General features: G+C 41.7%; 1 protein-coding gene across 1 annotated transcript in view; it reads left to right on the top strand.

Annotated features, from left to right (window-relative positions):
• LOC129865064 (lysine-specific demethylase 7B-like) overlaps positions 1-14,678 on the top strand; it is a 31,057-nt gene extending 16,379 nt beyond the window's left edge. Inside the window, exons 8-16 of the mRNA XM_055937528.1 lie at positions 6,798-6,992; positions 7,101-7,192; positions 7,450-7,536; positions 7,810-8,052; positions 8,309-8,594; positions 12,044-12,138; positions 12,241-12,389; positions 12,699-13,078; positions 13,218-14,678. Of these exons, the coding sequence (XP_055793503.1) occupies positions 6,798-6,992; positions 7,101-7,192; positions 7,450-7,536; positions 7,810-8,052; positions 8,309-8,594; positions 12,044-12,138; positions 12,241-12,389; positions 12,699-13,078; positions 13,218-13,306 (1,616 nt within the window). The 3' untranslated portion in view covers positions 13,307-14,678. The remainder of the gene's footprint in view (positions 1-6,797; positions 6,993-7,100; positions 7,193-7,449; positions 7,537-7,809; positions 8,053-8,308; positions 8,595-12,043; positions 12,139-12,240; positions 12,390-12,698; positions 13,079-13,217) is intronic.
• Positions 14,679-16,443: the final 1,765 nt, after the last annotated feature.

Below are 16,443 nucleotides of genomic sequence, written 5' to 3'. Positions count from 1 at the left end.
TCAATTTCTACATCTTATACCTATCTTACAGACACAGTCCACTTTACAATAGTTCTCTCTTATTTGTTCTTAGTCCTTCCTCTATTTCTGTTGTCCATCCAATTTTATTTCCACTTGTAACTGTGCTATTTCACAAAAGCTCCGCACCTATACACATTTCACAGATCCCGTATGCCCTATATTGTTTATCTTGTTATTAGTCCCACCCTTCAGCTCCACCCAACCCCTCCCATCTATCTTCCAACATCATCCATTTCGGATTTCTATTTGCCATACATTTCTCAACTGTGCTGTGATGCTTCACAAAAGACCTGAACCTTCCTATTCTCATAGCTTCTACAGATTGTAAATTAAAAATAAACATCTTTGCCAAAATAATTATTATATTATTGATTGATTGACTATGGCTTTTCAAATCCCCCAGTATTGCTATCTGTAGCGTTAGTTTTAGGCAAATGTTGCAATTCTTCAGCCATTCCTGGACCTGTGACCAAAAACGAGCTACATATGGACAATACCAAAATAAATGATCTAATGACTCTGCCTCCTCACAACAGAATCTGCAGAGCTGGGAAGATTGTATACCCCATATATATAACATTCTATTAGTTGCAAGAATTTTGTACAGTAATTTATATTGAAAAATTCGAAGTTTTGAATCCGGCGTTGTTTTGCGTATCAATTCATAAACCATGTGCCATGGAATGGGTACATCGAAAATCTCTTCCCAACTATTTTGCAATTTGTATGGCACAGCTGTTAGTTTTTTGGTCCTTAAATGAAATTGGTATATGTTTTTATTTATCACACTTTTCTTTAACCATTTTTGTTCTTTAATACAGGGCCGACATACAAGTTCCTTACTTTTTTCCCCTTCTACTTGCCTCTTCCATTTTTGTGGTAATGCTGCAATTAATTGGTTGTAATTTTGGGTAGAGCAGACTTTTCCATATGTCTGTGTTAGCTGCATGTGTGACATAACTCCACCAGTCCTATTTATGATATCATTCACAAAAATTATACCTTTTTTAAACATTTCTTCGATAAATACAGTTTTTTTATCAATTATTATATTTGAATTTAACCACAATATTTGTTGTACTATTTGTTCCGTCCTTTCAGGTGGATTAAACTGAAATTGCAACCAACTTTCTAAGGCTTGTTTAAAGAATAAGGATATTTTGGAGATCATTTCCTTTTCAAACAACCGAAAATGAGCAGGTGTAATCTGAATAAAGGGAAAAAGGCCCTTCTTGAACATAGGATGAGACATTCGTACCAGTTTACTAGAGAACCAGTTTGGATTTAAGTATAACTTTTGTATGACCGATGCCTTTAGTGAGAGGTCTAATGCTTTAATATTTAATAATTTCTGCCCTCCGAATTCATATTCGTTATATAAATAGGCCCTTTTAATTTTATCTGGCTTGCCGTTCCAAATAAAATTGAATATTTTTTGTTCATATAATTTAAAAAACAGGTCACTAGGTGTAGGCAAAACCATAAGCAAATAGGTAAACTGTGATATGACTAAAGAGTTAATTAGGGTGATTTTTCCACAAATAGACAGGTATTTTCCTTTCCATGGTAGCAAGATCTTATCTATTTTTGCTAACTTTCTATAAAAATTTATTGGAGTGAGATCATTTCTTTCTTTTGGGATTTTTATACCGAGTATGTCCACATCTCCGTCAGACCATTTAATTGGTAAACTACATGGCAATATAAAATGTGTATTTTTTAGTGATCCAATACGTAATATGGTACATTTATCATAATTTGGTTTTAATCCAGAGAGGATAGCAAAGGTATCTAGATCCTCTATGAGGCCCTGGAGAGACTCTAGTTGTGGTTTTAAAAGAAAACATGAATCATCAGCGTACAATGACACCTTAGTTTTTAAGCCATGGATTTCTAATCCTTTAATATTAATGTTTGATCTAATTTTAACAGCTAACATTTCGATGGCAATAATAAATAGATATGCCGATAGTGGACAACCTTGTTTTACTCCTCTAGATAGTTTAAAACTTTCTGAGATGTAGCCATTATTTACTATTTTACACCTAGGGTTACTATACATAATTTTAACCCATTTTATAAGAGATTCCCCAAAATTGAAATATTCTAGGCATTTATATATAAACTCCAGTCGTACTTTATCAAAAGCCTTTTCAAAATCAGCTATGAAAACCAGGCCTGGTGTCCCCGATATCTCATAGTGTTCTATTGTTTCCAGTACTTGCCTTATATTATCTCCAATGTATCGTCCATGTAAAAAACCTGTCTGATTAGGATGAATAATATCTGACAAAACTTTTTTTATTCTATGCGCCAAGCATTTTGCTAGGATTTTTGCATCACAACACTGAAGTGTAAGAGGTCTCCAATTTTTTAATTGGACTGGATCTTTATATATACCACTTGGGTCCTGTTTCAGTAATAACGATATCAGACCTTCTTGTTGTGTGTCTGATAATCTACCATTTATATAGGAGTGGTTAAAACAAGTTAATAAAGGTCCTTTGAGTATATCAAAAAACGTTTTGTATACTTCCACTGGTATGCCATCCAGCCCTGGAGTTTTCCCATCTTTAAAGGCCCCAATTGCAACAAGCAGTTCCTCCTCTGTAATTTGGCCTTCACATGAGTCTTTCTGTTCAGATGTTAATTTTACATTATTAATAGGAAAAAAATCCATACAATTAGTTTCAGTTAGTGGAGATGGAGGAGCCTGAAACGAAAACATATTCTTAAAGTACTTTACTTCCTCTTTCAAAATATCATTTGGTGAATCATGCGTGACTCCATCATTTGTCACAAGTTTTAATACATTTTTTTTGGTAGCATTTCTATATTGAAGATTGAAAAAGAATTTGGTGCATTTTTCCCCATATTCCATCCAGTTCGCTTTATTTTTATAATATATTACACTGGATCTTTCTTGAATAAGTTCCTCCATTTCTTTTTGTTTTTCCTCTAAATTATTCTGTGCCTCTATGGTACCGTTTTTATTGCTATCTAACTGTACTGTTAGTCCTTCAATTTCCTTTGTTAATATGGACTCTTTTGATCTAAATTGCTTTTGTTTTATAGATGAGTACTGAATTGCATGGCCTCTAAAGGCACACTTAAAAGTGTCCCATACAATAAGGGGATCTGCTGTACCTATGTTATGTCTGAAAAAGTCAGTTATAAAATCTTCTGTCCTAGTTCTAAACAATTTATCATCTAGTAGACTTTGATTAAATTTCCAATATCCTCGCCCACGTGGAAATTCTGTAAGAGAAATATATATGCCAATTATGTGATGATCCGACCGCATTCTATCCCCTATCAACACTTTTTTAACTTTTGGTGCCAGAGAGAATGGAATAAGAAAGTAGTCAAGACGACTAGCTTGATTCAGCCTCCGCCATGTATATCTCACTAAATCAGGGTATTTAAGTCTCCATATATCCACTAATTCCAATATATCCATGACATTCATGATTTCCTTAAGTGCCTGAGGGTGATAATTTGTAGTGTGATTTCCTTTCCGGTCTATAGAGCTATTTAAGACCGTATTAAAATCTCCCATTATAATAATAGAGTCTAGTGTTGCTTGTAGAGTTGATAAGTTCTTATATATATTTTCAAAGAAGCTTGGATCATCATTATTCGGACCGTATAGGTTAACAAGCCATATTTGTTTATTGTCCAATAACATATTTAAAATAATCCATCTACCTTGAGGATCTGTTTGGACAATTTGCACATTTGGATCAAAATTATTATTAATTAAGATCATCACCCCTTTTGAATTTCTTTGCCCATGGGAGAAATATATTTTGCCCACCCAGTTCTTTTTCCACAAAACTTCATCTAAAACTGTTGAATGGGTTTCCTGTAAACAATAAATATTATAATCCTTCTCTTTTAGCCAGGTAAATACTGATCGTCTTTTCTTATTATCTGCTAAGCCATTACAATTGTAACTGGCTATACTTATTTCACCACTTACCATGAGACACACCTTTCATTCTTTTAATCAGAATATATTTTTGTAAACGTACTATTAAAACGTAACATAATGATTGAGTGTCTATATAGTTGTACCATGATATTTGCATTTCTACTAAGTAAACCTCCAATTGGTCCCTACTATTCCACCCGCTAAAAGGCCTCATCTCGAGATGGCTTGTCATCCCAATGCCCGGCAGACCACCCTCGACCCCCTGTATCCCATAGCCCTGAACCGACTGGGATCCATTCTTTGAAAAGAGCATACAGTTCCATTTACCGAATTGAAGTAAATCAATTGCCATATGCATTTCCATTGCCGTCACCTCGATTTGTATTATATATAGCTGTGGATCATCCTCTATTGTACCTTACATCTTTTACTTCTTCTTTCGCAACAGTTGTGGGATACACACATACACACTCAGCCCTTACCCCCACACAACCATAAGCTCACTTTCTCAACAGTTGCACCATCCCAGAGCCCAACTCAAGATGGGTCATGATTTCCAAATGCCATTGCAGTTGCAGCTGCATGAGAAGGCCTGCAAGACCGCGCAAAAAAATAAGCAAAAATTGAAATTTATTTACCATTGTCATATCCTAGATAATGGCCGTCAAATGTACACCCTATTCCTGAAAAAAACACCCACAATACGGCCACCAGTCATGACCATGTCCCCATGCATCTCCATGCAGTCCGACCTTGATTCTGTGCCACCAGGGCCACAATAATATACCCCCTCTCTGAATGTCCGAGTGTGACCCCCTCCCCATGGGTTACTGCAGCTAGTGTTGCCAGCACTGCCACTGCCTGGGTGGGGGTACCCCACCGGAATCCCCACCGGCTAGGTACAAGGTCGTCAAGGTTCTCATTAGCAGCTTTGAGAAATTCCTTGTATATTTTCCTCTCCCTTTAGGGGGCTTTGGCTTTGCAGGACCAACCCTGCCAAGCAGGCTCAGAATCTTGAGGGGGCAGTGCTGCTCTTGGTCTCTGACCTCATTTTAGCTGCATATAGACCGCTTACAGCGAGCACATAAAACAGTTAGGGACTTCTCCTTAATATCTGGGTCATTCAGGTGGGTGTCTAGGGTATAGGGCCATAGACAGTACCATTAAAATAGGATAATAATTAGATATAATTTATTAAGATAAAAAAAATGTAGTTTTCCATGATAGGACAATAAATAAATAAGACGTATAATTCATTATAAAAGTATATCCATCATCTGAACAACATTGAAAGCCCTCTCATACCCGGCTCACAGCAATACATTGGCTCTGGGATATGCAACCATTTCATTACTCACTCACTCAACTTTCCAAACATAACAAATAAGATAAAAAATAAAATAAACACAAACCATACCATCCACACATACTGTGCCTTCTGTTTACTTAGTTTTTATCTTCACTATGTTGAATTAGTGCTTGTGTGTTCAATTAGTTATATGTGAAGATTTATAAAAAAGCTATATTTTTTGTTGTATTGTTACAATCAGTAACCGGGCTTGAATTGTGTTTATTTTCCACGTCTATGAGAATTTTGTAAATTTTAAAATAACCATGGAGTAGTCTTTGTGTCTCTGAACAACTGGTTATCAATATATAGTTTATCAACGACGAGAGCTACTCGTTTCGCTTTTAATCTGTTTTCTTTGAAAATTGGATACAGAACTTTGCGCCGTTCTGCAATTTCTTTCGGAAACTGATCATTCATGCCAATTTTGGTCCCAGCAAGTCTTTTACCTAGGCTTTTAACCATTATTTTATCTTTAAATGAAGCAAATTTTGCAACGATTGGGCGTTCGTACCTCTGCCCTCTCTGTCCGAAGCGGTGAACACGTTCAAGTTGGATTTTGTCGACAACTTCGCATGGAATCTGAAGCGCTGTACGGAGGAACTCTCTAACTATAGATTCAGGAACTTCTCCTTCTTTTTCTTGGATACCTGTAAGTACCAAATTCTCTCTCATGGATCTAGTTTGAATCTCCAGTAAGGCTTCCTTCAGAACGATGTTCTCTTTTTTAATTCCATTCATTTCGGTTTGAATCTTATTGACTGTCCCTTTTAGCGCGTGTGTTTCCTTCTCCAATGTCGCAGCTTTTTCATCACTCATCTCTAGGCTTGCCTTTAACTCTTTTATATCCTTACTAAGTAATTCAAGTAAACCCAGTTTGTCATTTATTGATTTTAACAGATCAGTTTCGACCTTTACCATTCCCGGTGGTGAGAATATTAAATCGTCAGTATCTGTCGAAGAATCTCGCTTGCGTTTTGTAAACGGTTCCCCTGTCTTATTCTCCGTCATGTTTGGTTGTTGTCTGTGTTCGTAATATTTGTCGATAAATGTCTCTAGTTTTAGGATTTGTTTTGTGTTATTATCCAGATTGAAGGTTATCACTCACCAGATTATGTAGTGCTAATATTTTAGTCTAATTTAGCAGATATTTCGAATATTATGTTTTATCTTGAGGTGCTCTACATAACTTCGTTCAGTCCGCCATTACCTTTACTTTACCTTTACGTCCGCCGTCTACGTCCTACCCCTAAACCATGCAGTTTATTAGGATACAGATGATGATAAAACTTATGATGAACTTCACAGGGTGGTGAAAGTGCAAGGTGACACGCTTGATGCTCCTTTCCAATGAATATCGAGGGTCTTATTCTGGTGACATGATGATCAATGCTTGGCTGCCATTTGACATATACAACACCTAGCCAGTGTCCTTGTATTACCAGTCAGTGAGTCAAACATTGACTGTGTGTTTGTGTGTGCTGCCCTCTGCAGGATGGATCCATGCCGTCCTCACGTCTCAGGATTGCATGGCGTTCGGAGGCAACTTCCTCCACAACCTCAACATTGACATGCAGCTCAGGTGTTACGAGATGGAGCGTCGTCTGAAGACTCCAGACCTCTTCAAGTTTCCCTACTTTGAGGCTATCTGCTGGTATGTGGCCAAGAACCTGCTGGAGACCCTGAAAGGTGAGTGAAGCTGTCAAATCCACATGATACGACAATATATTTATTGGCTTTTTAAATTTTATTTCACAAGCATCATAACAAATATAATGCCTTTGTTCTCTTTCTCAGAGTTGCGAGAAGACAACTGCCCTCCCCAGACCTACCTAGTGGAGGGAGTGAAATCTTTAATCAGTCCACTGAAAACCTGGCTGAAGAGAGAGGTGATGGGCACAGAATGAAATGTGTTATTTTTCCATTGTATCTATGGGTGATGGTACTGGCTTCACCTTCTCTATTCTGCACCTGACTCTGTTGGCTGATGAATATCTAGACTGAATGGTTTATCTCCCAGCTGAGCTCTGATGGGGGGGGGGGTCATAGTGGTTTCCCCCAGATCTGATGACACTGTGCCAGTGGTGGAAACAGCCTCTCTGTTCAACTCCACCTTAATTGTGTGTGTGGAACATTCTGACTGCAGGTTACGGAGCCCACCAGCGAGGTCCCGGACCATATCAGGCCCAACCGTCTCATTAAAGAGCTGACCAAGGAAATCCGCTACCTGGAGGTAAGGTCTGGGGTCACGGGGTGGAGGGCCTGAGGAGCATCACCTTTGTGTAGGTGGAAGAGCTGAGGGGCTGTATGAGAAGTGCTTCAAATCCATCTTTCAGGATCATGCAGTATGTCACTGACGTGATGGATTTGTTGCACCTTATTTGTAACTGGCAATCTTTCTCTTGCGGCTTCCTTGTCCATAGACGTAGATTAGATAAAAAAATGGAGGTTGTGTTCAAACCCCTCCCTCCTCTAATGGTGTTATGTTGTGTGTGTGTTCCAACAGGAAGACCAGGGCAGCAGTGGTGGCACCAACAAGCCAGTGAAATCTCAGGGAAGCGGTGGAGGCCAGCGTCTGGCCACGCGCTCCACGCTGGAGAGGGTGTGCCCGGCCCGTCAGGCGCGGCGGGCAGCCCGGAGGCTCCGGGAGCAACAGGAGCAGGGCCCTAAGGTTCCCTCTAACCTGGAGATCCTGGAGCTGCACACCAGAGAGGTACTCAGGAGGCTGGAGGTGGGCCCTCTGGAGGAGGTGAGAGGAACATGTCAAACTCTCACAACGCAAAATTAGAATGCCACACGCTCTCTGGCATATGTCACATTTAAATGCCTTGTTGTTATTATTGGAAATAATCATTAGATCAATCAATAAACCAGATTTAGTATTTTCCGTGCATTACTCCTACAAAAAGCAATACTGTTCCCATACTAGACAATGTAATACAATTCAATAGAAAAGTCTGACACCTGTGTTGAATGAGTCCTATAACTCTCTGTCTCTACCACAGGACCCTACCTTCTGTCCCCCGGTGCATGGGAAGTTCAACATGGTGTCCACTGCCTCTGCCGCTGCTGCTGAGAACCCAGACACACACCTGCGTCTCACGCTGCACAACGGACGGATCATCCGAGACGCGAGGAGACCAGGTAGTAGCACGGCTAGCAGCCCAGTGAAGGCGGGGAGTGAGAAGTCGTCTGTGGGCCAGCTGAAGAGCAGAGAGGAGATGAAGACTGAGTCAGACCAGGAATGGCAGCACAGCACTATGGGAGGAGAGGAGGAACCAGGACACCTCTGTAAGTCATGATGCTGAAGCAATTCACAAATATATATGTGTGTGTGTGTGTATATATACAGTGGGGCAAAAAAGTATTTAGTCAGCCACCAATTGTGCAAGTTCTCCCACTTAAAAAGATGAGGCCTGTAATTTTCATCATAGGTACACTTCAACTATGACAGACAAAATGAGAAAAATTATCCAGAAAATTACATTGTAGGATTTTTTTATTAATTTATTTGCAAATTATGGTGGAAAATAAGTATTTGGTCAATAACAAAAGTTTCTCAATACTTTGTTATATACCCTTTGTTGGCAATGACAAAGGTCAAACGTTTTCTGTAAGTCTTCACAAGGTTTTCCCACACTGTTGCTGGTATTTTGGCCCATTCCTCCATGCAGATCTCCTCTAGAGCAGTGATGTTTTGGGGCTGTTGCTGGGCAACACGGACTTTCAACTCCCTCCAAAGATTTTCTATGGGGTTGAGATCTGGAGATTGGCTAGGCCACTCCAGGACCTTGAAATGCTTCTTACGAAGCCACTCCTTCGTTGCCCGGGCGGTGTGTTTGGGATCATTGTCATGCTGAAAGACCCAGCCACATTTCATCTTCAATGCCCTTGCTGATGGAAGGAGGTTTTCACTCAAAATCTCACGATACATGGCCCCATTCATTCTTTCCTTTACACGGATCAGTCGTCCTGGTCCCTTTGCAGAAAAACAGCCCCAAAGCATGATGTTTCCACCCCCATGCTTCACAGTAGGTATGGTGTTCTTTGGATGCAACTCAGCATTCTTTGTCCTCCAAACACAACGAGTTGAGTTTTTACCAAAAAGTTATATTTTGGTTTCATCTGACCATATGACATTCTCCCAATCTTCTTCTGGATCCTCCAAATGGTCTCTAGCAAACTTCAGACGGGCCTGGACATGTACTGGCTTAAGCAGGGGGACACGTCTGGCACTGCAGGATTTGAGTCCCTGGCGGCGTAGTGTGTTACTGATGGTAGGCTTTGTTACTTTGGTCCCAGCTCTCTGCAGGTCATTCACTAGGTCCCCCCGTGTGGTTCTGGGATTTTTGCTCACCGTTCTTGTGATCATTTTGACCCCACGGGGTGAGATCTTGCGTGGAGCCCCAGATCGAGGGAGATTATCAGTGGTCTTGTATGTCTTCCATTTCCTAATAATTGCTCCCACAGTTGATTTCTTCAAACCAAGCTGCTTACCTATTGCAGATTCAGTCTTCCCAGCCTGGTGCAGGTCTACAATTTTGTTTCTGGTGTCCTTTGACAGCTCTTTGGTCTTGGCCATAGTGGAGTTTGGAGTGTGACTGTTTGAGGTTGTGGACAGGTGTCTTTTATACCGATAACAAGTTCAAACAGGTGCCATTAATACAGGTAACGAGTGGAGGACAGAGGAGCCTCTTAAAGAAGTTACAGGTCTGTGAGAGCCAGAAATCTTGCTTGTTTGTAGGTGACGAAATACTTATTTTCCACCATAATTTGCAAATAAATTCATTAAAAATCCTACAATGTGATTTTCAGGAATTTTTTTTCTCATTTTGTCTGTCATAGTTGAAGTGTACCTATGATGAAAATTACAGGCCTCATCTTTTTAAGTGGGAGAACTTGCACAATTGGTGGCTGACTAAATACTTTTTTCCCCACTGTATATGTACAGTGAGGGGTAAAAAGTATTTGATCCCCTGCTGATTTTGTACGTTTACCCACTGACAAAGAAATGATCAGTCTGTCATTTTAATGGTAGGTTTATTTGAACAGTGAGAGACAGAATATCAACAAAAAAATCCAGAAAAACGCATGTCAAAAATGTTATAAATTGATTTGCATTTTAATGAGGGAAATAAGTATTTGACCCCTCTGCAAAACATGACTTAGTACTTGGTGGCAAAACCCTTGTTGGCAATCACAGAGGTCAGACGTTTCTTGTAGTTGGCCACCAGGTTTGCACACATCTCAGGAGGGATTTTGTCCCACTCCTCTTTGCAGATCTTCTCCAAGTCATTAAGGTTTCGAGGCTGACGTTTGGCAACTCGAACCTTCAGCTCCCTCCACAGATTTTCTATGGGATTAAGGTCTGGAGACTGGCTAGGCCACTCCAGGACCTTAATGTGCTTTTTCTTGAGCCACTCCTTTGTTGCCTTGGCCATGTGTTTTGGGTCATTGTCATGCTGGAATACCCATCCACGACCCATTTTCAATAACCTGGCTGAGGGAAGGAGGTTTTCACCCAAGATTTGACGGTACATGGCCCCGTCCATCGTCCCTTTGATGCGGTGAAGTTGTCCTGTCCCCTTAGCAGAAAAACACCCCCAAAGCATAATGTTTCCACCTCCATGTTTGACGGTAGGGATGGTTTCTGGAGGAGGAATGCTGCCTATGACCCCAAAACACGGCAAGTTGAGTTGATGCCAAAGAACTGCATTTTGGTCTCATCTGACCACAACACGTTCACCCAGTTGTCCTCTGAATCATTCAGATGTTCATTGGCAAACTTCAGACGGGCATGTATATGTGCTTTCTTGAGCAGGGGGACCTTGCGGGCTCTGCAGAATTTCAGTCCTTCACGGCGTAGTGTGTTACCAATTGTTTTCTTGGTGACTATGGTCCCAGCTGCCTTGAGATCATTGACAAGATCCTCCTGTGTAGTTCTGGGCTGATTCCTCACCATTCTCATGATCATTGCAACTCCACGAGGTGAGATCTTGCATGGAGCCCCAGTCCGAGAGAGATTGACAGTTCTTTTGTGTTTCTTCCATTTGCGAATAATTGCACCAACTGTTGTCACTTTCTCACCAAGCTGCTTGGCAATGGTCTTGTAGCCCATTCCAGCCTTGTGTAGATCTACAATCTTGTCCCTGACATCCTTGGAGAGCTATTTGGTCTTGGCCATGGTGGAGAGTTTGGAATCTGATTGATTGATTGCTTCTGTGGACAGGTGTCTTTTATACAGGTAAGAAACTGAGATTAGGAGCACTCCCTTTAAGAGTGTGCTCCTAATCTCAGCTCGTTACCTGTATGATAGACACCTGGGAGCCAAAAATCTTTCTGATTGAGAGAGGGTCAAATACTTATTTCCCTCATTAAAATGCAAATCAATTTTTAACATTTTGGAGATGTGTTTTTCTGGATATCTTTGTTGTTATTCTGTCTCTCACTGTTCAAATAAACCTACCAATAAAATTATAGACTGATCATTTCTTTGTCAGTGGGCAAACGTACAAAATCAGCAGGGGATCAAATACTTTTTTCCCTCACTGTATGTTGTATGGTTTATAATCTGACTCAATTTTGTCACTTTATTGCCCTCATTGTCCCAGACACACCATGCTTTCTAAAGGGTCATGGTGTTGACACAAGACTAGGTCTAGTAACCTGTTGACTTGGACACAGAGAGGGAATGGTTCCTACCATTATCTGTGGTTAATGATGTCTGTTTACCTTCTCAGGGGGTATTGAGAGGGTTAAGACTGAACTCAGGGAAGAAGCCTCAGGACACTCCGACGTGTCGGACATGGACTCGGACAGTGATTCCAACACACAGGTACCTGATATTAACACGGTCTACCCCCACTGTGGTTTTGTCAGTGAGAATTTAACTCTGTTGTGTATCAACCCAACTAGTTTCTCGTCTCTCCCTCTGCAGCAAAACACCTCTTCTGAGGAAGATTCAGGAAGCTCCCAGAGTGGTGATGATGATGAAGAGAGGGGCTCATCCCAGAGGGCCGCGGGGCACACCATAGAGCTAGACCAGACAGACCTGAACCTCCGGCACAAACACAAGCCACTCAAAAGGTGGGTGGTCTGACCCGCTGTGCGTGGGCGAGCTAAAACACAGCTCCTGTTATTGGAATCACAAAAATATTTTAGCAATTTAGTTATTAAGGGATGATTTATTGTAGAAATGTCTAAAAGTTCACGCCATTGGTTTAGTAATCTCATAACGATGGAGATGGAATTGAAACCGAAGCATGTGCCAATTATGCATACAAAGATTATATTTAGAACTTCCCTTTTGAGTGGTAAAGATAACCACAGTTGGCTTTTGTGGAGTCTGTCGCGGTGGCCTGTGATTGACTGAGTGTCTCTTCTGTGTCCCTGCAGAGAATGTCCTACCTCACCCAGCACAGAGGAGGCCATTCAAGGCATGCTGTCCATGGCTGGCCTGCTGTGCCCCTCCAAGCCAGACGAGGCCGCCACTTCCCAGGAGCCGTGGTGGTCCAGCCCGAGCCGAGGCTCGCCGGAACACCGAGAGCAGCACCAGCGTCGTGTGGCCGGGGACAAGAGCCCCATGGACAGCCAGGGCAACAGCAGCAGCGAGGCCTGGGACAATCGGGGGCCCCTCTCCCTTGGGGCTCTGAGCCACGACGCCAGCCCAGAGGCCGACAACTACCAGTACTGTGATCCCTCTCTGTCTCCCCCTCTACACCCCTCCAAAAGACACGCCTCCAACTCCCCTCCTGTCAGCAACCAGGCCACGAAAGGTATGCGACCAAATATTTTATTCTCTCCATTTGTCTAGTAATTAGTTGATGTTCTCAGGGATTGGATGGTACTGTGACACAACTCTCTCTTTATTCAGCACGTCAGCCATTCATGTGGGGTTTGGGTTTTGTTTTTCAGGCAAGCGGCCCAAGAAAGGAATGGCCACGGCCAAGCAGAGACTGGGGAAGATCCTGAAGATGAACCGACACAATGGCGTCTTTGTATAGAGCTCTGAGGGCCACAGGCAAAGCTAAAGGAGGGTAACGGTCACCTGTCCTCACATCCAGATTATTCTGTACATTTAGTCGACACACCTTTTTGTCCTGGAGAAATCACTCCCTGGGGAAAGGGCCCATCTGAGAGACTTGTTGTCAGACACACAAACAGGCTTACTGTGCATGCTTAGGACAACAGGGTATTGGATTCACATGAGCAAGCTACCAATCAAGCGCACAGCTTCACTGCAAGCACGCTAAAACGTAATGGAGAAGAAGGGGGGGAAAAAGCATGTTGATTACTCAACTTCAGGGAAACTTAGAGAGTTCCAGTGGGCATTAATGTGCTATGGGGAAATGTTAGATGTCCGGATGAGGTAGGAATGAGGTCTACAGTACATCGCAACATTGAAGACAATTCTTCAGCCAATGTTAATGACGCACATAAGCCAATGAAGGCTGTGTGATGTCCCACCATCTGCATCTCCCAGCGCTGCCTTCCTTGAATATCTGCAGCACTATGAACTGGATGAGACCCAGGACAAGATGGAAGTTGGGATAGACAGGCTGGCTTTCCACAGACTGGCATTGACCCACCTGGCTCCGTGTCTGGGCTCTCTCTAGCAGGGTCCTTTTTGGCCCTGAGGGAAAAAAGTGCTAAGCTAATTTTTCGAAATGGTGCTTAATGTTTGTACGTCCTCCATGCTCCCAACTCCCCTTATCTCAATCACACCAGCAATAATGACGTTGAGTAGAGGAGAAATAAGTTTTGAGAGGCAGCACTCTCTTGGTTAGCATTCCCTGCCACATTGTCATTCATCTATTTAAAGATGATTGCCTAATGTATCATTGCACTGTTTATTTTTATTTTTTTGGGGGGGGGGGGTAAAAACCCATCAGGTCTAAAACAATGACATTTTAACCTGTCTGCATTAGTTCATCATAAGTTTCTCTATTTGAATTTCACATGTTTTAATGCTTGCTAGGTAATACGAAAGCCATACTCCACTATATAGAATCGATGTGATTTTGCTGCCCTCTGATGGTCAAAGGGAGACTAACACAGAGTGCTGCCTCAATAAGAAATGTTTTATAGTTTAAGTTGTTTACTTGGTTGAAAAACAACTTGTATAATATCCTGCTTAATTTATTTCAAGTGATTTTAATGTTATTTTTTATGGATTCTGAATTATGTATTTATTAATTGAAAGAGGTGAAGAATTTTATTATATTTTGGCCGTAAACCTCGATCTTCTTCTAAAGGGGTTTATTTTTGTTCTCTCTTAAGCTTATTGTATGTGGACATTTTAGACTTCATGTGGTCATGATATATTGTGTAGGTCAGTAAGATAATTCCTAACTAAAACTTTTTTTTCTCCACTTCTATTCTGTCCAAGTAGGGTTTCTTAACTTGATTTGAACCTACAGTGGGGAGAACAAGTATTTGATACATTGCCGATTTTGCAGGTTTTCCTACTTACCAAGCATGTAGAGGTCTGTAATTTTTATCATAGGTACACTTCAACTGTGAGAGACGGAATCTAAAACAAAAATCCAGAAAATCACATTGTATGATTTTTAAGTAATTAATTTGCATTTTATTGCATGACATAAGTATTTGATCACCTACCAACCAGTAAGAATTCTGGCTCTCACAGACCTGTTAGTTTTTCTTTAAGAAGCCCTCCTGTTCTCCACTCATTACCTGTATTAACTGCACCTGTTTGAACTCGTTACCTGTATAAGACACCTGTCCACACACTCAATCAAACTTCTCCAACCTCTCCACAATGGCCAAGACCAGAGAGCTGTGTAAGGACATCAGGGATAAAATTGTAGACCTGCACAAGGCTGGGATGGGCTACAGGACAATAGGCAAACAGCTTGGTGAGAAGGCAACAACTGTTGGCGCAATTATAAGAAAATGGAAGAAGTTCAAGATGACGGTCAATCACCCTCGGTCTGGGGCTCCATGCAAGATCTCACCTCGTGGGGCATCAATGATCATGAGGAAGGTGAGGGATCAGCCCAGAACTACACTGCAGGACCTGGTCAATGACCTGAAGAGAGCTGGGACCACAGTCTCAAAGAAAACCATTAGTAACACACTACGCCGTCATGGATTAAAATCCTGCAGCTCATGTCCAGGCCCGTCTGAAGTTTGCCAATGGCCATCTGGATGATCCAGAGGAGGAATGGGAGAAGGTCATGTGATCTGATGAGACAAAAATAGAGCTTTTTGGTCTAAACTCCACTTGCTGTGTTTGAAGGAAGAAGGATGAGTACAACCCCAAGAACACCATCCCAACTGTGAAGCATGGAGGTGGAAACATCATTTTTGGGGATGCTTTTCTGCAAAGGGGACAGAACGACTGCACCGTATTGAGGGGAGGATGGATGGGGCCATTTATCGTGAGATCTTGGCCAATAACCTCCTTCCCTCAGTAAGACCCGAAACACACAGCCAGGGCAACGAAGGAGTGGCTCCGTAAGAAGCATCTCAAGGTCCTGGAGGGGCCTAGCCAGTCTCCAGACCTGAACCCAATAGAAAATCTTTGGAGGGAGCTGAAAGTCCGTATTGCCCAGCGACAGCCCCGAAACCTGAAGGATCTGGAGAAGGGCTGTATGGAGGAGTGGGCCAAAAACCCTGCTGCAGTGTGTGCAAACCTGGTCAAGAACTACAGGAAACGTATGATCTCTGTAATTGCAAACAAAGGTTTCTGTACCAAATATTAAGTTCTGTTTTTCTGATGTATCAAATACTTATGTCATGCAATAAAATGCAAATTAATTACTTAAAAATCATACAATGTGATTTTCTGGATTTTAGTTTTAGATTCCGTCTCTCACAGTTGAAGTGTACCTATGATACAAATTACAGACCTCTACATGCTTTGTTAAGTAGGAAACACTGCCGATTTTGCAGGTTATCAAAAACGTGTTCTCCCCACTATATCTCTTCTGGTTTCCAGAGGTTAGTGGGGTTGTGTGTTAAGAGAATGGGTAATATTGTGACTCCAAAAGGTTACCACCCCTGCCCTGCTACACCTGTAGACTAATGAAACTCTTTGGTGGTCCTCTTAATCTGATGGAAAGGACATTTTGAAGGGGGGTGAGTTTTTTGGGGGGGGGTTCCTATGATATGGTGC

The sequence above is a fragment of the Salvelinus fontinalis genome, chromosome 11, assembly GCF_029448725.1.
Source record: "Salvelinus fontinalis isolate EN_2023a chromosome 11, ASM2944872v1, whole genome shotgun sequence".
NCBI classification, from domain to species: domain Eukaryota; kingdom Metazoa; phylum Chordata; class Actinopteri; order Salmoniformes; family Salmonidae; genus Salvelinus; species Salvelinus fontinalis.
Note: the sequence above shows the minus strand (reverse complement) of the source record. Positions and strands in the feature narration are given on the sequence as shown.